Source organism: Lampetra fluviatilis, chromosome 44, assembly GCF_964198595.1.
Source record: "Lampetra fluviatilis chromosome 44, kcLamFluv1.1, whole genome shotgun sequence".
Taxonomy (NCBI): Eukaryota; Metazoa; Chordata; class Hyperoartia; order Petromyzontiformes; family Petromyzontidae; genus Lampetra; species Lampetra fluviatilis.
The window spans coordinates 366,731-387,964 of record NC_136318.1 but is presented as its reverse complement, the minus strand read 5'-3'; the positions used below and the strand labels follow the sequence as shown (position 1 = coordinate 387,964).

Genomic DNA, 21,234 nt, shown 5'->3' with positions numbered 1-21,234 from the left:
GCTTGCTTAAAACAAATGCTGCTGGATAAAATTTGGTCTGGAAGCTTATTAGGCTGATGACAATAACATCGTATTTGTGTGGGCAGACACAGACCGGAGTGATGTTTAATCACATTATTACCCATAATACTCCACAATGATGCATAACAAGTCAGGAAAAGAACACTGCTGACACAAAATAATACAAGGAGAGTTTAACGTCACTTGACAAACATTCTATATTGAGATATTTGCATTTCTGTTGAAATATTAATTATAGCAATTGTAAAAGGCATATGTGGTGCCATCACCTGCCTATGCAAACTGCCTATAGAGGATTGAGTCCCTGGTTCAGGATGGTGTCCAGTTAGCATAGATTCCGAGTATGAATGTCAACGTTGCCAAAAAATAAACAATTATGACATGATATTGTAAAACTGAGGAGAATATATTTTATTCGGAGACACATCTTGCCCAACTCAGAGGGTTTCGGCTCAAACTTCACCGGCCGTGGGTTTCCCCACCACGGATTTGACCATTCACGCCAATGCTTTGAGGAACAGTTCGCCAATCGCGTCCCTGTAGCTCGCCCAATCAGCTGAGCGAGAGATTCCTGTAGAGTACGCATCGTGATGAAACACAGCACTGTACTCTAACGACACTGCTCACGATAATGCTGCCGTAGAATAATACACACGCCACCATTATCGTGCGTAGTAATTAAAAGTATTGTTAGTTTGTTCTTTATTTAACTGTATAATATTTACTGCACGTATGCCATTAACCTCATCTTTATTTTCAGGTCAACTTTTACATATAAGTGTACAGTGTAGTACCGTACACTATATTGACTATATACATTTACTGTACCGGTTATATATAACGCTATAAAAATACATTTGACATAAAATCAACTTCCCGTTTCATATTCACGTTGGTGTAGGATAATGTTAAACAAAAGAACGGGGTGTGGTAATGAAGCGAGAAGCAAACCCGAGTATTTCTATTTGAGTTTGCAGATAACAGATTTGCCGTTTGTGGATATTTCCTAGAACGTGGACCCGACAATGGCCAAGGTTCTGGAGTGCTTCATAAGCACTGGAACCTACATGGGCTGTCTGACGAGGGCGAGCTGGTCAAGATGGTCATAAGAGTAAAGTAGAAAACACAAGTAAACACGGTACTTCAAGGGATCGAATCAAGTTATTTCAAGTGATCAGCTCATAAATTACACCCACAGGATGGCCTCTTGGTCAACATCATGAACTACCACTGCATCTCCTGATGATTACAACGTTTCACTCCTAATTAAACGTCTTCCCTCAACAGTGGCATCTGGCTCAAGAGCGGGCGGCTGGGGTCACCTTTGGATTCCGAAGGAAGCCAAGTCCAAACTTTTCATCGAAGGACAGGAAGCTCATGTCGCTGCGGACCGTCGAGATGATGATGGCCGTGCGCTCCTGCCCCTGGAATTCCTCCACCGAGCCGACCTGGGATCAGCACACGGCACAGCCCACCGATCGATCACCGCCAACGAGCAGGTAGCGGCCCAGCACAAACCGTCCGCCACCGCCACGAAGCCCCACGGGGTCACCTGACAAGTTCCACGGACACAGACTCCGCTAGCTTGCCGACCGCCGCTACTGGAGATCTGTTAAAAAGAGCTTCATAGCTCATAGGATTCCTCCTGCAGTCTAAATAAAGATTCAGATTCTGATCAGAACTGTGTCTTCCCAATCCCAAAACCACATTTTCGAAAAATATTTTCTGTTTTTTGTGGATAACTTTGGCGGAAGTGTCTCTCCTTGCCCGACACAATTTCTAATTTGTGCGTCTTGGCCCTTTCTTCATGTAATGCAATTGTAGCCTTTCCCTTGAAATACTTGTTGTTGTTGTTAATTATTATTTCTAAATCTAGATTAAAGTCTTGGATTGTGGGGACTTGGATGGCCCCATCAATTTCCATCAAATTAAATACCTTTTGGTCTACAAAAGGCCAGGCATACAAGTATTTTTAAAATACCACTTGGCATAATCATCAGTGTGCATATATTCTTAGAGGCATCAATTCTCATAGGTACTATGTAATGCACGAATCGTGAGCTTAAAAACACATTTTCATTAATTAATTGACAAATCTTTACATAGATTATACTGCCCCATTATGATTGCACAGGCCCATATAAATATTAATATGACTGTAACTATTGTTGATGACCATTTGTATGTGAAGGCTGCATCGCTGGCTGCCTGTGCTCAACGCTAACAACCATGCTGGATGGGAAGACACGTCACAACTCCTGCACAGCAACTCAGATGAGTCAGCATTGCTTCCCACCTTCAGCTCATGGATATCCTTCCGCTTTCTCAGCTCTTTATCAACTTCTGTGATGGCCTTCTTTATTTTTTGGACCTGTTGGCACACAAGAACACATTTTACTCACACACGTGCTGAATTTAATGCGAGTGTATTCGTACTATTTGAGAGAGGGGTCGCCACTGGAGTAGAAGCAGTGATGACAGCAGCGTGGAGTCGTCATTGGCCGAGCCATCCCTAGGGTGGATGGCAAATCGGGGCGACCGCCCGGGCCCCGTGCTTTGGGGGGCCCCACGCTTCGACGATGTGAAACTTCTGGTTTAGTTTGAAGGTGTCGGGGCGCCCGCACGGTGGGGTTTTCCCCGGGCCCCGGAACCCTCCTACGGAGGGCCCTGCTCATTGGAGATCTACACCGGAGTGCAATCATCATGGACATGGGGCTCAATTTGAGTGTCGAGTCTGCCAAGTGGCAGAATATGGAAAAGAGCAAAGGACAAGCATCATTGCAGTGGGTGCAATAGCCATCATAATACGCGCCGTCTGCTTAGCATTGGATGGTAAATATACTCCGACGTTATTCGCAACAGTAGGCCATTGTGTGCAGGTGACAGGGTCCCGATTTTCCGATTTTTTTAAAATACCCACAAATTACTCAAATGGGTTTACACACAGCACTCATCATCCCCTCCGAGCAGAATAACACCCCGATCACTCGCGCTCATGAGACGGTCCTGGTCCCTTGAGTCCTCACCTGGGTTACCAAGCCAACGTGAAACTCACACGTGCAGCTAGCTGGGAGCCTTGTGGAATGGGACAGATGACAGATTTGAGCAAGGGAAGAGATAAAGTGAGGAGCGAGGGAAGAGATAAAGTGAGGAGCAAGGGAAGAGATAAGGTGAGGAGCGAGCGAAGAGATAAGGTGAGGAGCGAGGGAAGAGATAAGGTGAGGAGCGAGGGAAGAGATACGGTGAGGAGCGAGGGAAGAGATACGGTGAGGAGCGAGGGAAGAGATACGGTGAGGAGCGAGGGAAGAGATACGGTGAGGAGCGAGGGAAGAGATACGGTGAGGAGCGAGGGAAGAGATACGGTGAGGAGCGAGGGAAGAGATACGGTGAGGAGCGAGGGAAGAGATACGGTGAGGAGCGAGGGAAGAGATACGGTGAGGAGCGAGGGAAGAGATACGGTGAGGAGCGAGGGAAGAGATACGGTGAGGAGCGAGGGAAGAGATACGGTGAGGAGCGAGGGAAGAGATACGGTGAGGAGCGAGGGAAGAGATACGGTGAGGAGCGAGGGAAGAGATACGGTGAGGAGCGAGGGAGGGAGGAGGGGGGTGAAAGAGCACCACCAGACTCGTAGGTGCCACCTCAGGTGACAATTGCTTTATATGGCCAATGCCAGTGAATTATGTGATAACCATTTGAAACTAGTGGTGTTCATATCAAATAATTTGCTCTTATTACCTCCGATTAGCACACTTGGCTATGTATGGTGCGAAAGAAGTTCAACATACATGCATGCAATTGGTATGACTCAAGTTTGACTACCGGAGGTGGCACTGATTTCTGCTCTGGCTCGTGGACTACGAAGGCAGATGCAGTTGTGCCGACTGTCTCAGCTGCTACCGAGCAGCACCGCACGGAGACGCACCTGCTTACGGTACGGCGCAATGACTCCAATCTCCTTGGGCGAGACCTTGGCGAGGCCCTTCTTGCCGCTCGATTCCAGGATCTTCGTGAGGTACGACACCACCTCTTCCACTTCGGCCACGTTGAAGAACGACGGGCTGTTCTCCTCGCGCGTGTCCTGGCCGATGACCGAGTGGAAGATGACGGGGAAGCCCTGGTGACGCAGCAGCACGGTGTGGAACACGAAGGCAAACGGTCAATTCGGTGCCAGAGCAGAACGGTGCCCAGAGCGACACCTTGCGCCACGAGCGGCCACGACGATGGACAGGCAAGCACGGGACGTTGTTCAAATTTGACTCTCGTTTACAAATGTGCTGAGGATCGTGATTAAGTTTATTTTATCCACGACAACGTTCGGGCATGGAGTTGGAGATATACGAGCGCCAGGATGGCGGGATGTTACCCGTGCGACTTGCGGGGGTACAACGCGAGGTTCTACAAATCCACAAAACTTTCGGGGATCGTCAGGTTTGGTAAAACAATCCCCGCGACCGACGCAGCATGGGTAGGGCCTCCGCGCAGCAGTGCGCTCGCACAGGAAGGGCCGTGCGCTACTCTGATCGTGGTTATTTCCCCGGGGAGCCGAACTGTTGGGGGGCGACCGCTCGCGCACCTTGGTCGGCAGGTGCTCCCACTGGCAGAAGTTGTTCCTCTTGAGCTCGTCAGCGCACACCTGCAGCTCGCCCTCGTAGAACAGCGTGTTGGGAAGCTCCAGGATGGCGGGATGTGACCTACGCGGGTTGCGACAACGGGCTCCGTGAAGTCGCTCGCTCTCCACAACAACAGCGGTGACCACGACAAGCGGCTGCTTCAGCGGCCGCAGCGCTGGCGACGTGGGAGAGCAGAGTGCCGCCGCCCATTGCGGACCAACCTCGGGCAGTGCCTCGGGCATTAGTGACGGCAATAAATGTTGTCGTAATCCACCCACTCACTGCCAAGCATCGTGATGTACCCGTGTTAACTCGCAGCTTCTGCTACGCTGTTTTATAATTACGTGGGCATCTTTGTTTGTAGAGATCTCTATTCCAAAAGCTGTCCGAGTATCCAAATGACACAAGCGCATGTTCTCGTATACGTTGACGCGAAGAGACTCTGCGGTCTGGACATGAGCAGAGACGTTCGCCTGAACAAGTACCGCTGTCGCTGTTGGACCAAAAGCAAGCAGTCCGCCTCTCATCACCTGTAGTTCTTGAGCAGCTTGGTGACAAATGAACGGTTGAAAAAGCCATCAGACGACTTCTGGTACAAGGGGTTCTCCATCATGAGCCGCTCTATGAGGGACCTGTCTGTAGAATGAGAAGGGGTGGGGGGGGGGCGTGCGTATTTGCTTTGTGCTGCTAACGACGGTGCACAGATAGAAAGAAAAATCGTGTCGCCTATTCAACACTTTGACTAAACGAGACTTATTGCCATGTTGTTATTATTGTATGAGAATTACACGTTTTTCAAAGTCAGTTGATTTTATGATCAAATCACCTAGAATGTGTCCAACCTCATCAAAGGCTAAACAGGGATGAGCCTGGAGAGTTCTAGAATAGGCAACCGCTGTGCATGAAACACGGGTCGATAGCCCGCTGCAAAGGCCTTGATCCACTTGCCAATATCAGGGCTACCGTTGCCGGCAATCATGACCAGCAATGGTTGCCTCAGCATTCATCATTTTGTAAAAACCTCACCGGCTCAAACTCTGAACAATTCCGATTCAAGCTGCCCCCCGAGCGGGTAGCGGGGTGGCAACTACCAATCAGATTTGAGGGGTCACACCGACCGCCTGGCCACGTCAACGCTTTCAGGGGTGCAGGGCAGAGGGGCTCACTGAGGTGGTGCTTAATGGCGAGGGGAGAGCGGATGATCGGCCCCAGCTGCTTGGGGTCTCCGGCCAGAACGAGCTGCCCCCCGTCTTGGTTCACTTGCGACGGCGGCCTCAGCAGCCCTGGGCGTCAAATAGCGGCACACAGCGCTCCACCACCAGACCACGCTCCACCACCAGACCACGCTCCACCACCAGACCACGCTCCACCACCAGACCACGCTCCACCACCAGACCACGCTCCACCACCAGACCACGCTCCACCACCAGACCACGCTCCACCACCAGACCACGCTCCACCACCAGACCACGCTCCACCACCAGACCACGCTCCACCACCAGACCACGCTCCACCACCATACCACGCTCCACCACCATACCACGCTCCACCACCAGACCACGCTCCACCACCAGACCACGCTCCACCACCAGACCACGCTCCACCACCAGACCACGCTCCACCACCAGACCACGCTCCACCACCAGACCACGCTGCACCACAAGTGAACGTGGAGGGTGCGAGATTCTCCACTCACCCGCGACAGCCACCAGGCACTCGGGCTCCACGGCCTGGCCCGCCTCGTCCACGAAGATGTGCGAGAAGTGGCCTTTTCCATGGAAGCTGGCCGACACCAACCTGGGAGCAGGGCAGCCACAGTGAAGGTTTGCTCCGACCGCCTCCTTCAGCGATGTCCGAGTGCAGCTTAATCAACGACCTTTGCTCATTCCCGTAAATCTACTCCCACCTGGAAAAGCCATCTCCAGCTCCAGTGTCTACCCTCACGTCGATGCCGATGGCACTCGGCTTTACACACCCACGGACGTCTGTGTGAAGCGGGACTCTAAACCTTGCACGGGCCTCCACCAAGTCGACCCAACTTCAGAGGAGTTCTTGCTGTGGTGTGTAAACATTAGCTCTATAGGGAGATATTTGTCTTTGAAGTGTGTGTGTACATCACCATCGTCACCATCATCACCGATTCAACACCGATTGCACTGTGTGTGCCACCAGCGATGAGACGCGTCTGTCTAAATGTGTGTTGGTATATCAGATGAACCAGATCCTGATTGGCCGGCTCTGTCGATGAGTGGCGCTCGGACAATGCCTTCCGTAACAGTCCATAATCAAAAAGTTAATTAATTTGTTAATGATATTCACTTTGTACCAAGGGTGGCACAGTCGGGTTTTTTTTACAATCGGGTTTAATTGTCTTTTTATATTAAATCCGATCATCTGAGATTGGGAAAAATCCGGTTTAATTGGTTCTAATTGCAGAACCGCACTTCTCAACGATGGGCTTCATCCATTCCAAGCTAAGGAACTCACTGGCGCCCACGATTGTGCAGGAGAATCTCGTGTTCATCACGACCAACCTGCCCGCCGCATTCTACGACTACCCCGTGCCCGACGGCCCCCCGAGTACGATAGCAGCACCGACGAGGAAGCAGCCTAAGCCTTGGATCAGAGTTTCGTATTCATTGAACCAGGTTTTAATTCCACGAAATCGGGTTTAATTGTATTATAAAGAAAAAACCCGATGCCTGCCGCTGGAAAAAAAATCGGGTTTTTTCCACCCATGCTTTGTACAACAGCAAAAATAATTATATGTGTCCAATAGAAGCAAATGGCTTAAAACCACTGCAATATTTTCAACATGTAGAAATTAACACCTGGAATTTTTTTGATCAAGCGCTATGGGTGTCCCAACAGGTATAATTTATATTGGTGAACATCTTATGATGCATTGTAGTATTTATAACATACCAAAAAACACATCGTACCTTCCAGCAGTGATCAGTGTTGTCACCAAAACTTTGTACGTCATGAGGTCTTCCTTTTTAGGGTACCAGAAACGCTTTTGTTCCCCGTCCCAGTTGGAACACTCCTGCAAGCGCGTAGTAGACACGTTACGTGGGACACAGCACATATACACCAAGACACACGCAACTCGTATTACAACTCTCCTGTTGTGTGTAACTTGTATTCCACTTAGCAGTACCAACTGTGTGTATATCTCTTGTTGCATTTAAAAGTCCCCTCTCAATTCACTCCCTCCTGCACTAGGGTGCAGCATGCGTGAGTCTCTGTGAGTTACCGTGCACACTGCACTAGAGTGCAGCGTGCATGAGTCGCTGTGAGTTACCGTGCTCACTGTAGCCAGAGCACGGACTCCAATAAACATCCATTTTAAAAGCATGCTTCTGCCCTTACAATGGGAAACTCTAGAACAGCATATTGGATGGTACGGAGAACCACTGTGTGTGTGATACGCGGCTCAGTGAATGAATGTTACACGAACTGGGCGACCACCACAGCCTGGGGAGGCATTCATCCAGCAGTGGATTGACTCAGGGGACGTAACATTATTGTGCTTATTAATTTCATACGAACTGTGGAAAAAGACCGATACCTTCACAGCAGCAGGGATTGAATTCCAGTCGCGGCTGTAAGCGTTGAGGCGGTAGATGTTGTTTTTGCCAATTTCAGGAATCAACTGCTGGCAGATGAGATCAGCGGCACTGTTGGAGGGAGCACAGGCCAACACGTGCGCCCCAGGAATGCACTTTACCACCTGCGTCAGACACAAACAGCGCAGACATCACCTGTGTGATTAGTGCGTCAGACACAAACAGCGCAGACATCACCTGTGTGATTAGTGCATCAGATACACACACAGCGCAGGCCTCACCTGTGTGTTGACTAAACACAGCAGGGGGACCTACTCACATCAATGACATAAATTATTGAATGGAACCAACATACGAAAATCAGCGATTGCAATGCTGGGGATGCCCTTTACGGAAGATTATTTGGGCACCATTCCACCACTTTTTTTTTTATCCGTATTTTTTAATTCACGAGTCTGATCGCACCCAAAGCCTCACCCATTCCTCCATCTTTCAGGCAGCCATTGCTGAACAGCCTAAAGTGGGCGAGGCTTCATGCAGGGTTAGGGTGGAGCCAACACTGATGAAACGGTTCTGTGCACGATGCGAAAACGTTGCACCGTAGCCCGGAGCCGCATCGATCGAGTTCCATTGCCGACCAGGGCTAACGTGCGTGGCGAGTGACATCTGAACCAGTGCTGAACGTCAACTTCACTAACCCGTTCTGACCAGCGTGGTGAAGTATGGTCATACAACCCCCTTGACCGACACGGTGTCGGGAATCCTTAATCCAGCAGTGGGCTGACCAAGAGCCAAGAATATCATTATAATTTTAAAGCTTTAATCAAAACCTGCGAATATGAAATGCCCAAGTCAGTTGGTCAGTAGGTTACTTTGTGTAGATATGGAATGTTGAACTTCTCTCGCACCGTACATAGCTAACCGTGCAAAAATTAGAGGTACGGGGGAAGGACAACACCACTAAAAATAAAATGCAGCTCTAAATAAATGCGTTTTCAATCGAGAAATTGAACTGAAATTGTGAACTGCGTGTGGGCTGGGTGGGTCTCCCGCACTGACCTGACGGATGGATTCCACCAGAGTCACCGTCTTGCCGGTCCCTGGAGGCCCGAAGATGAGGTACGGCGCAGGGCGTGAGATTCCAGACACGATGTTTTGCACGGCACGATACTGCTCCGGGTTCTCGGACAGGATGCGGTTGTACAGCCTGGGTCACAACAAGGGGGGGACTCGGCAGTCAGCGCCTTCCCCAGCAAGACCGACGCATCTATATCAGCCATTATTTCATTTTACCAGGTAAGGCTCACTGAGCTACATAGCTCTTTTTCAGAAGCGGCCTGGCCACAAATGAAAGCTCAACTTAGTGGCTTGTCACGTGGAAATTTACAGCAGCCAAATACTCTGAACGCATGTCAATTATAAATGTGACGGGAAAAACCGGAGGACCCGGAGAAAAATCCACGCGACCACGGGGAGAACATGAAAACTACACCTATACAGGCGTCAGGGTTGGGATCGAATCCGCAACCTCCTGTGTACCAGGCGAGGTAGTTAACATCTTACCACCGTGGCGCTGCCACATCGGCTGTGTTATTGATGGACGTGTGGGGTCTTTATGGGTTGGCTCTGGCTCAAGTAAACCGGCTGAAAGTGGCGCTTAACTTGAGCCGGGTCCCAGCGACGCTCAACATTTCCATAGAGCCGAGACTGAGCCAAGCCACAGCAGAGCCACTCACTCGTGGGTCCCTGAAAGCAATGGAGTGGCTCCATCCTGAGCTGGGCCGCGTTACAGGTCAAGCCAGGACCTCAGCACGACTGGAAATTATGGGCGGTAGGCAAGTCTCGCAGTCAACGCCATCACCAACAAAGGTCACCGCACACCGCTTACACGAGTTGTGAGCTGGGATCCTGTATCGTCATGTCGTAGGAGCCTGTAGGGAACAGGACGTGCTCGAAGGCCGGGTTCGCCACCGCCTGGTCCACGGCACGGTGCTGCAGTTTCAGTGGCGTCCGGTTGAACGTGAACATCACATCGAACTTCATGTTCTTCAAAAATAGATTCAAGAACCTACGGTTGCCGCACGAAACAGACACACACGAAAAACATAACTGCGGTCACTGAAAAGTCAAAGGACAACCTTTGAGAAGAATGAGAAATACAAGACGGTCACTCGCGACGCACAGACTCTCGATCGCCCCCCGCTGCCCCGGCTCCCCCTCCCCCGCCCCTACTACCCAACTCGCCCCGGTGTGCGACGTGTGCACGTGCGGTGTGCGCGCACATGCTGTCGTCATCATCGTTTGTAGTTGTTCCTCCTGGTTTCTCTTGTTGAATGCAAACAACGGAACGATCCCCTGCCCTCCCGGTGCCACAGCAGAAGTGACTCCTTCAAGCATTCCATGCTCATCTCTCAGGGCACGTGATGTGCAACGCGTTGAGAGAGACCCTGGCTTGTTCATTATTCAATGCTCGCAGCTGTGTGCTGTAAACGCCTGTACGCTTATAAAATGGACTGGAACGAGAGCCATGTCAAGTCGGATTGGGGTGGAGTGGTTCACGCACTGAGCTGTATGAACCCGATTCCCCGAGTTCGATTCCCAACCCTAACTGACATCTCCAGTGAGTGATATCAGAACTGGTCCTGGACTGGAATGACCAGCATGGTGAACTATGGCCAAACAATAACCCAGAGCAGACATGGCGTGGGCAGGTTGACAAAGGGCTTCACAATACTCGTCACCATTGTCAGCCTTCATCAATCCACTGCTGAATGACGGCCTCCCCAAGCCGTCACCATCTCCCACGGTTCTACGGTGTAACAATCCACCCAGCACCTGCACCCACGGGCTGATTTCACCGCTCCATCTCCTCGGTGGACGTTCCTCTCGCACAGAGAGCTCCATTCCTCAGCTGCCACTCCATTAACATTCTTGACCATTGTCCACCATCCCTGCTATCGACACGACCTCCCCTAGCTCACTTACTTTCCTCCTTCATAGTTTACGTGACATCATTCACCTGCGTACGTTCTATTTTTACTATTTTTATTTTACCAGAAAAGGCCCACTTCGCTATAAAAAGCTCTTTTTTTAGAAGCGACCTTTATAAATGTGTAGTGACACAGCGTCGACTGCTGTCCAGCAGCGGCAACTGCGGTGGATAGTTAGCGCACTCACGCCGTCGAGCGCACACACGGCTGTGCGTGCCGGCAGGGCGTGCCGGCAGGGCGGAGGAACTGGGGCAAGGGTCACAGAAGACCTCATCGGGAAGCCCCTGGAACCCGTTAGTGGGTTCCAGATGGGAGGCGCGGCCGGGGCGGAGCCAGGCCGCGCCCGGTAGGATAAAAACAGCGGAGAGCTGCCGGTTCTGGGAGTGGACTGGTCTCATCGTCGCTGGCACCTTCACTCGATAATTGCGTGGCCGGATAGTTGTTGGCCGTCTCGGTCAACGCCGTCAGTGTAATGCGGTTAGAGTTGTGTCTAGGCTCGGCTGTACGACATCGAGAAGGAGCGAGGCGAACCTGTGAACCTAAGGAGTGTTAATAAAGAAGGTGCCTCCTGCAACTGCCTCGTCTCCGACTTGTGCTACACTACAAATGTATAGGATCCCATACTTTGAACGCGTGATTCTAAATGTGGAGGGAAAAATCGGAGGTCCCGGAGAAAGATCCACACGAACACAGGGACAGAGACACGCAAACTCCAAATATAGCAGCAGGCGTCAGGGTCGGGATCGAACCCCCGACCTCCTGTACACCAGGCGAGGTAGTTAACATCTCGCCACCATGGCGCCCACATGTTCCTCTCGCCGATTCTCAGCGTAATCCAAAGCGTGCGCCTCTCCACACTCCTTTGCTAACTTTTCAATGTTTGCACCATTCGTGTTGTTAATTCTGAGCCATGCGTCATACGAGAAGCAGAGCACGCGGAGCAAACACTTTGTTCTCTCTCCACATTGGAATGTTCCTTTATTATCAGGTTAAACTTTTCAAAATAACTCCAATTCGCTCTAATCCACTTCTTGATTTAAGTTGACCTTCCAACAAAAATCTCCATTCGTTTAGCAAACTCATGGTTCATGACGCTTGTTTAGCTCATATTTATCCTGAACCCAACTTTGCAGCCTTCCTTATTAACAAAGCAGGCTGTAATGTACCGTTCAAATCAAATTAAGCAAGGTCCCACTGAAGCATAACATACATCTCAAAAACAACTGAACTTTAGTTTAGTTCATCACACAAGGGGAAATGTTTAAACGAACCCAATACCGAGCACAACCACCGGTAAAGCAGGTGTGACGACGCAGCGACCCGCTGCACCCCGAGCGTGGTGAATGCAGCGCAGGTGTGACGACGGAGCGACCCGCTGCACCCTGAGCGTGGTGAATGCAGCGCAGGTGTGACGACGCAGCGACCCGCTGCACCCTGAGCGTGGTGAATGCAGCGCAGGTGTGACGACGGAGCGACCCGCTGCACCCTGAGCGTGGTGAATGCAGCGCAGGTGTGACGACGCAGCGACCCGCTGCACCCCGAGCGTGGTGAATGCAGCGCAGGTGTGACGACGGAGCGACCCGCTGCGCAGTGAAGCCGTGGATCTTACGAGGAGGAGAATCCGAGGGAGACGTCCTCCAGGTGCACCCCGTGCACGTAGCCCGTGAAGTCCATGCAGCCGTCGGCGCTGCGCCGCGCGCTCTCGCTCACCACCAGCCTGTCTCCCCGCAGCACCGAGGGGCGGCTCTCCGCCACGCCCGGCACCTGCGGCGGGGATCACGCCGAGCGTCAGCATCGTCGCCGCCCAGGACGCCGCCTCGCTCATGCGGTCCCCGGGGGCCCTCCGCCGTCAGGGCGAGGGCCTCCCCATGGCCATGCGAAGTTAAAAACTCAAATTATAAACTACTGAGCTATGATCGCCAAACAAAGTGGATCATCGCGTGGAAATTTACATCAGCCAAATACTCGAAACGCGTGATGTCAATTCTAAATGTAGAGAAAAAACCCGCAGGACCTGGAGAAAAATCCATGCGACCACGGGGAGAGAGACGCAAACTCCAAATATACAGCAGGCGTCAGGGATGGGATGGAACCCACGGCCTCGTGTTCACCAGGTGAGGGAGTTAACATCTCCCCACCAAGGCACGTGCCCGTATACCTCGCCACACCGGTGAAGACGTGAAGTGTGGACATGGGACCATTGAAGTACCATGCAACGATGGAATTGGCTGCACTAACCTCTGCTGCCCGCCATGTATCCCCGTAGCCATCAATAACCACATGTCGTGCATGGCGGTCACGTGTCCAAGCACTGAGCCAGATTCGAGCCTGCCGAGCTTCAGATATATCTGACGAGGTCGGGTAAACTCTGGGCGATTGGGTCAGAGGAAATTTCACCTTGACTGAGATATCTACAAAAATCGTAACTCAGCTTTGTGGAAATAAATGCTGCAGTTGTCATGCAAAGAGTGCATTTAAGTGTAGATGTTGCCTTGGTTACTACTTACTCTTAACTTGAGAAGTTTTCTGTTGTTGAGATCAGGCTCCATGATTTGGTCTTCCAAGTCATATACCCGGATATCGGACCTCATTTGCAATTCATCCAAGTGAAGCAGATGATGAAACTTCTTCTTGTAATTCAAAAATGTCAGTGGATCTTGAAGCCATGAACTAAAACCAAAACAAGATTCAATGCACTGCACAGTAAAACAATCAAACGCTCTAAAATGATCGGACTTCTAGTATCGTTATTTCCTAGCCATCTCTGCGTACTCAGAGACGACAATGACGAACATGTGATTGAAACGTTAATAAAAAAAATGGGAATATGAAAACAGCAAAAAAAGGCAATAGGTGGAACCATATATCGCATCATACAATATGAAGTATGAAACCAGTTGAAAACATGTTTTAAACAGATCTCATGGGTAAAACAGTGGACACACGTCAGGGAATGAGACGAGACTCCAGAGGAGGAGATGACAGATCTCATTTGGAGGCAGGAGGGGCTCAGTTAAGCTGGGGCCCCAATATTTGTATTATTTTGCATAATTAAAAATACCCAACAAATTAAGGAAATTACTGAAATTAGCCACTTGGATCAAGTAAAAATAATGCAAATCGTTACACCGCAGCTCTTAAAAATGTATTTAAAAATGTAAATGTTCAGTTCATCTTTTTTTAAATCTATTGTCTGTACGTGGGAAAGTGCAACTTCATAAAAAAAATCACTCGCGAGTGGTGGTGGTGGTGTCTTGCGAGCGGCGTATTGTGGGAGTCGGATACCAGGTGTCTGGTGAGTGAGTAGCAGTAGTGTCAGGTGCGTGGTGAGTATCTGGTGGCAGTGTGAGGTGGCGAGTCATATCCAGGTGCCTGGTGAGTATTGAATGGCCTACAGAGGAGCAGTGGTGCTCATGGGGAAGACACCAGTGAGGGGAGACCTGGTGAGACAAGGGGCCTGAGCTGATGGGGAAGCTAGCCCTGTCTGTAGGATGGACTGCCCTCCAGTTTACAATAAAAAGCATTTTTATTTTCAGTGAGACACCATCTGAACTTGTTCCGTGCCATTTCCATAATTTGCTTTTGTCTTTTGCCCCACACCTAGGTGGTGAATTTCGCTCAAAGTGAGTGAAAGAAAGTCATTAAAAACAAATAAATGCTTTCAAGTCGGGGTAAAGGGAAATTCGCTCAAAATGAAAGTCACCAGCAGCAAGTTCACCCAGCAAATGGAGGTCACGATCAGCAAGTTCACCCAGCCAATGGAGGTCACGATCAGCAAGTTCACCCAGCAAATGGAGGTCACGATCAGCAAGTTCACCCAGCAAATTGTATCACCAGCTGCAAGTTCACCCAGAAAATGGAGTCACCAGCAGCAAGTTCACCCAGAAAATGGAGTCACCAGCAGCAAGTTCACCCAGCAAATGGTGTCACCAGCAGCAAGTTCACCCAGAAAATTGTATCACCAGCAGCAAGTTCACCCAGCAAATGAAGTCACGATCAGCAAGTTCACCCAGCAAATTGTATCACCAGCAGCAAGTTCACCCAGCAAATGGAGTCACCAGCAGCAAGTTCACCCAGCAAATGGAGTCACCAGCAGCAAGTTCACCCAGCAAATGGAGTCACCAGCAGCAAGTTCACCCAGCAAATGGAGTCACGAGCAGCAAGTTCACCCAGCAAATGGAGTCACGAGCAGCAAGTTCACTCAGCAAATGGAGTCACCAGCAGCAAGTTCACTTGGCAAATGGAGTCACGAGCAGCAAGTTCACCCAGAAAATGGAGTCACCAGCAGCAAGTTCACTCAGCAAATGGAGTCACGAGCAGCAAGTTCACCCAGCAAATGGAGTCACCAGCAGCAAGTTCACCCAGCAAATGGAGTCACGAGCAGCAAGTTCACTCAGCAAATGGAGTCACCAGCAGCAAGTTCACCCAGCAAATGGAGTCACCAGCAGCAAGTTCACCCAGCAAATGGAGTCACGAGCAGCAAGTTCACCCAGCAAATGGAGTCACGAGCAGAAAGTTCACCCAGCAAATGGAGTCACGAGCAGCAAGTTCACTCAGCAAATGGAGTCACGAGCAGCAAGTTCACCCAGCAAATGGAGTCACGAGCAGCAAGTTCACCCAGCAAATGGAGTCACGAGCAGAAAGTTCACCCAGCAAATGGAGTCACGAGCAGCAAGTTCACTCAGCAAATGGAGTCACGAGCAGCAAGTTCACCCAGCAAATGGAGTCACCAGCAGCAAGTTCACCCAGCAAATGGAGTCACGAGCAGCAAGTTCACCCAGCAAATGGAGTCACGAGCAGCAAGTTCACCCAGCAAATGGAGTCACGAGCAGCAAGTTCACTCAGCAAATGGAGTCACCAGCAGCAAGTTCACCCAGCAAATGGAGTCATCAGCAGCAAGTTCACCCAGCAAATGGAGTCACGAGCAGCAAGTTCACCCAGCAAATGGAGTCACCAGCAGCAAGTTCACCCAGCAAATGGAGTCACGAGCAGCAAGTTCACCCAGCAAATGGAGTCACCAGCAGCAAGTTCACTCAGCAAATGGAGTCACGAGCAGCAAGTTCACCCAGCAAATGGAGTCACGAGCAGCAAGTTCACCCAGCAAATGGAGTCACGAGCAGCAAGTTCACTCAGCAAATGGAGTCACCAGCAGCAAGTTCACCCAGCAAATGGAGTCACCAGCAGCAAGTTCACCCAGCAAATGGAGTCACGAGCAGCAAGTTCACCCAGCAAATGGAGTCACCAGCAGCAAGTTCACCCAGCAAATGGAGTCACGAGCAGCAAGTTCACCCAGCAAATGGAGTCACCAGCAGCAAGTTCACCCAGCAAATGGAGTCACGAGCAGCAAGTTCACCCAGCAAATGGAGTCACGAGCAGCAAGTTCACTCAGCAAATGGAGTCACCAGCAGCAAGTTCACCCAGCAAATGGAGTCACGAGCAGCAAGTTCACCCAGCAAATGGAGTCACCAGCAGCAAGTTCACCCAACAAATGGAGTCACGAGCAGCAAGTTCACTCAGCAAATGGAGTCACCAGCAGCAAGTTCACTCAGCAAATGGAGTCACGAGCAGCAAGTTCACCCAGCAAATGGAGTCACGAGCAGCAAGTTCACTCAGCAAATGGAGTCACCAGCAGCAAGTTCACCCAGCAAATGGAGTCACGAGCAGCAAGTTCACTCAGCAAATGGAGTCACCAGCAGCAAGTTCACCCAGCAAATGGAGGTCACGATCAGCAAGTTCACCCAGCAAATGGAGGTCACGATCAGCAAGTTCACCCAGCAAATGGAGGTCACGATCAGCAAGTTCACCCAGCAAATGGAGGTCACGATCAGCAAGTTCACCCAGCAAATTGTATCACCAGCAGCAAGTTCATCCAGCAAATGGTGTCACCAGCAGCAAGTTCACCCAGAAAATGGAGTCACCAGCAGCAAGTTCACCCAGCAAATGGAGTCACCAGCAGCAAGTTCACCCAGCAAATGGTGTCACCAGCAGCAAGTTCACCCAGAAAATTGTATCACCAGCAGCAAGTTCACCCAACAAATGAAGTCACGAGCAGCAAGTTCACCCAGCAAATGGTGTCACCAGCAGCAAGTTCACCCAGCAAATGAAGTCACGATCAGCAAGTTCACCCAGCAAATTGTATCACCAGCAGCAAGTTCACCCAGCAAATGGAGTCACCAGCAGCAAGTTCACCCAGCAAATGGAGTCACCAGCAGCAAGTTCACCCAGCAAATGGAGTCACCAGCAGCAAGTTCACCCAGCAAATGGAGTCACGAGCAGCAAGTTCACCCAGCAAATGGAGTCACGAGCAGCAAGTTCACTCAGCAAATGGAGTCACAAGCAGCAAGTTCACCCAGCAAATGGAGTCACGAGCAGCAAGTTCACCCAGCAAATAGAGTCACCAGCAGCAAGTTCACTCAGCAAATGGAGTCACCAGCAGCAAGTTCACCCAGCAAATGGAGTCACGAGCAGCAAGTTCACCCAGCAAATGGAGTCACAAGCAGCAAGTTCACCCAGCAAATGGAGTCACCAGCAGCAAGTTCACTCAGCAAATGGAGTCACGAGCAGCAAGTTCACCCAGCAAATGGAGTCACCAGCAGCAAGTTCACTCAGCAAATGGAGTCACCAGCAGCAAGTTCACTCAGCAAATGGAGTCACCAGCAGCAAGTTCACCCAGCAAATGGAGTCACGAGCAGCAAGTTCACCCAGCAAATGGAGTCACCAGCAGCAAGTTCACCCAGCAAATGGAGTCACCAGCAGCAAGTTCACCCAGCAAATGGAGTCACCAGCAGCAAGTTCACCCAGAAAACGGAGTCACCAGCAGCAAGTTCACCCAGAAAATGGAGTCACCAGCAGCAAGTTCACCCAGCAAATGGAGTCACCAGCAGCAAGTTCACCCAGCAAATGGAGTCACGAGCAGCAAGTTCACCCAGCAAATGGAGTCACCAGCAGCAAGTTCACCCAGCAAATGGTGTCACCAGCAGCAAGTTCACCCAGCAAATGGTGTCACCAGCAGCAAGTTCACCCAACAAATGAAGTCACGAGCAGCAAGTTCACCCAGCAAATTGTATCACCAGCAGCAAGTTCACCCAGCAAATGGAGTCACCAGCAGCAAGTTCACCCAGCAAATGGAGTCACCAGCAGCAAGTTCACCCAGCAAATGGAGTCACGAGCAGCAAGTTCACCCAGCAAATGGAGTCACGAGCAGCAAGTTCACTCAGCAAATGGTGTCACCAGCAGCAAGTTCACTCAGCAAATGGAGTCACCAGCAGCAAGTTCACCCAGCAAATGGAGTCACGAGCAGCAAGTTCACCCAGCAAATGGAGTCACGAGCAGCAAGTTCACTCAGCAAATGGAGTCACCAGCAGCAAGTTCACTCAGCAAATGGAGTCACCAGCAGCAAGTTCACCCAGCAAATGGAGTCACCAGCAGCAAGTTCACTCAGCAAATGGAGTCACAAGCAGCAAGTTCACCCAGCAAATGGAGTCACCAGCAGCAAGTTCACCCAGCAAATGGAGTCACCAGCAGCAAGTTCACCCAGCAAATGGAGTCACGAGCAGCAAGTTCACCCAGCAAATGGAGTCACCAGCAGCAAGTTCACTCAGCAAATGGAGTCACGAGCAGCAAGTTCACCCAGAAAATGGAGTCACCAGCAGCAAGTTCACTCAGCAAATGGAGTCACAAGCAGCAAGTTCACCCAGCAAATGGAGTCACCAGCAGCAAGTTCACCCAGCAAATGGAGTCACCAGCAGCAAGTTCACCCAGAAAACGGAGTCACCAGCAGCAAGTTCACCCAGCAAATGGAGTCACCAGCAGCAAGTTCACCCAGCAAATGGAGTCACCAGCAGCAAGTTCACCCAGCAAATGGAGTCACGAGCAGCAAGTTCACCCAGCAAATGGTGTCACCAGCAGCAAGTTCACCCAGCAAATGGAGTCACCAGCAGCAAGTTCACAATTCGTTGCTAGAATGGCCGATGGCCACTGGCTGTGACTGGTGATGAAATGGCAGCTGAAGGAGAGAGAGCACGAAGGAGGTGGCGCAATGAGAGCGGCTCACGCACAGCGGTGAGAGGGGCGGTGGCGTAAGGGGACCCCCGTCAGGGATGGTGATGGCAAGCCTTCACCCAGCAGTGGATAGAACATGGCTGATGATGGTGATGAAGTGCTGCCCCTTCGCCCATGTGGGTTTGTACCCACGCTCTCCGGGTTCTCTCTCACACGTGTAAACACTCATTATTTGGCCAATAACACCTTCATATATAAAGGATCACAGAGCTTGGGGGGAATTTTGCACTGGCTCAACCCCCTGATTGCTCCCTTTCCCGCTTGTCTTTGGTTCCTCATGCCTCTGAGTCGTTCTCTCTACTCTAGAGTGAGCGACGACTGTGAGGCACGCTTCAAGTTGTGATTAAGAAGAAAATCAATCTACCAAAGTTTTTTATTGCAACTTACTTGACCTCTTGAGCCATTGATGAGACCTCATCTTTGTTGATAGGATAACTTTCCAGCTTCAGAACCAGCTTCAGGTCAGATTGGTCATCTCTAAAAACATTAAAAACATGAGCTTCGGCAGCAAGATTCTGCTTGGCAACTTTGGCTTGTATGGCTTATTGATTTAATTCACAGCCATAGTTTATATCTAACAAAAAAGTGTAATTCCCACATTTTTGTTACTTTTATGCAAAATGTTTTTGCATGCCCACATTTTTGCTATTTTTATGCAAAATGTTTTTGAAATTAAAACTAACAAAAATGTGGGAATGCCACGTTTTGTTCGTTTTATGCAATTCAGTTAAACAAAAAGTGGTGTTGCCACATTTTTGTTACGTCAAATGTAGAATTTGCAAATAACTGCTGCAATAAACATCTTATCCACACGAGGCCACGTCCTATAAATGGCCTACAGAGATAATTACTGGCATTTAAATCAAACCTTGGTTTCAACTTCTCCGAGTCTCATCATCAGTGTATAGCCCATTACTGGAAAAGTCCTAAAAGGCTGATTGATTGACAGCATTTTTATTTATTTTAAAATTGATCAATCAAGCAAACCCTTACCTGTCTTTTACATCAGGACGGTCGCTTCATCAGGACGATCGCTTTGTGTTATGATCGAAACGTTGTATTTTTTTATTTTATTTACTTTTATTTTTTCTATCTACGTGACCGAAAGATCCAAAGGAAATGAATTCCTGCAGTCACGAAAGTTTTAAGTCAAAATCTATTATTCCATTCTTTGTCTTGTTTGTTGTAACTTTGTGACCCGCCCGACTGGAGATCAGTGAAAAAGAGCTTTAAAGCTCATCGTATTCCTCCTGCAGTCTAAATAAAGATTCCGATTCTGAAATTGCCACTTACACTATGCAAGTGTGTTCTAATCTGTATTTCACAAATGTCATGGGTTTCTGTGGCGAGTGCCCTTTCAGCTATAACCACCGTAGTTTGGAATAGGAGCCCAGTGTCCGAGACCTGAGCTGTTGCTTTGCACACGCACTTCAAGGCATGTCAAGCACATGCAAGAACACGTGACTACTGTCAGCATCATGTTTAATTGCATTTTGTGCTTCCCCACTGCGGTGGCACCCGAAAACCCATCAATGAGCCCTCGGCGTGAATACTGAACCCGAATAACCACAAAGGTGCCTTGGTGTGGCTCTCCGAAGTCTTAAGCCGGGCGGTGGTAGCAATGCACGCCTCTAGTCCAGCACTGTGGAGGCAGCGAGGGTTGGTGGATCGCACAGATGTTGTGAAACTCCCTTCCCATGGGCATCGAGGTGCCACACCCTGGCTCTGCCAGGAGAAGGTGGTGCAGGGTGGTGTGGACTCCACCTGTTCCATCTCCATGGAATAGTTGTTGCCCCCTCACATGTGTGGATTGTCTCCGGGTGTTCCGGTTTCTGGCCACAAGTAAACACTCATTAATTGGCCAACAACCACGCCATGTATACATATACATAAAGTACTGCAGAGCTTTGGGTGAAATTTGGCACGGGCTCACCACCCGACCGCCTTTCCCACCCCTTTGTGGTCCCTCCTCGCCCATCCCAA

At 50.1% G+C, this 21,234-nt stretch overlaps 1 protein-coding gene across 1 annotated transcript in view; it reads right to left on the bottom strand.

Annotated features, from left to right (window-relative positions):
• LOC144947214 (putative helicase MOV-10) overlaps positions 1-21,234 on the bottom strand; it is a 40,234-nt gene that overhangs the window by 6,123 nt on the left and 12,877 nt on the right. The window contains exons 6-18 of the mRNA XM_078876408.1: positions 13,698-13,860; positions 12,800-12,954; positions 10,089-10,268; positions 9,260-9,407; positions 8,203-8,364; positions 7,574-7,677; positions 6,328-6,428; positions 5,798-5,914; positions 5,162-5,267; positions 4,595-4,712; positions 3,944-4,135; positions 2,318-2,392; positions 1,344-1,469 (exon numbers count right to left, since the gene is read on the bottom strand). Of these exons, the coding sequence (XP_078732534.1) occupies positions 1,344-1,469; positions 2,318-2,392; positions 3,944-4,135; positions 4,595-4,712; positions 5,162-5,267; positions 5,798-5,914; positions 6,328-6,428; positions 7,574-7,677; positions 8,203-8,364; positions 9,260-9,407; positions 10,089-10,268; positions 12,800-12,954; positions 13,698-13,860 (1,747 nt within the window). The remainder of the gene's footprint in view (positions 1-1,343; positions 1,470-2,317; positions 2,393-3,943; positions 4,136-4,594; positions 4,713-5,161; positions 5,268-5,797; positions 5,915-6,327; positions 6,429-7,573; positions 7,678-8,202; positions 8,365-9,259; positions 9,408-10,088; positions 10,269-12,799; positions 12,955-13,697; positions 13,861-21,234) is intronic.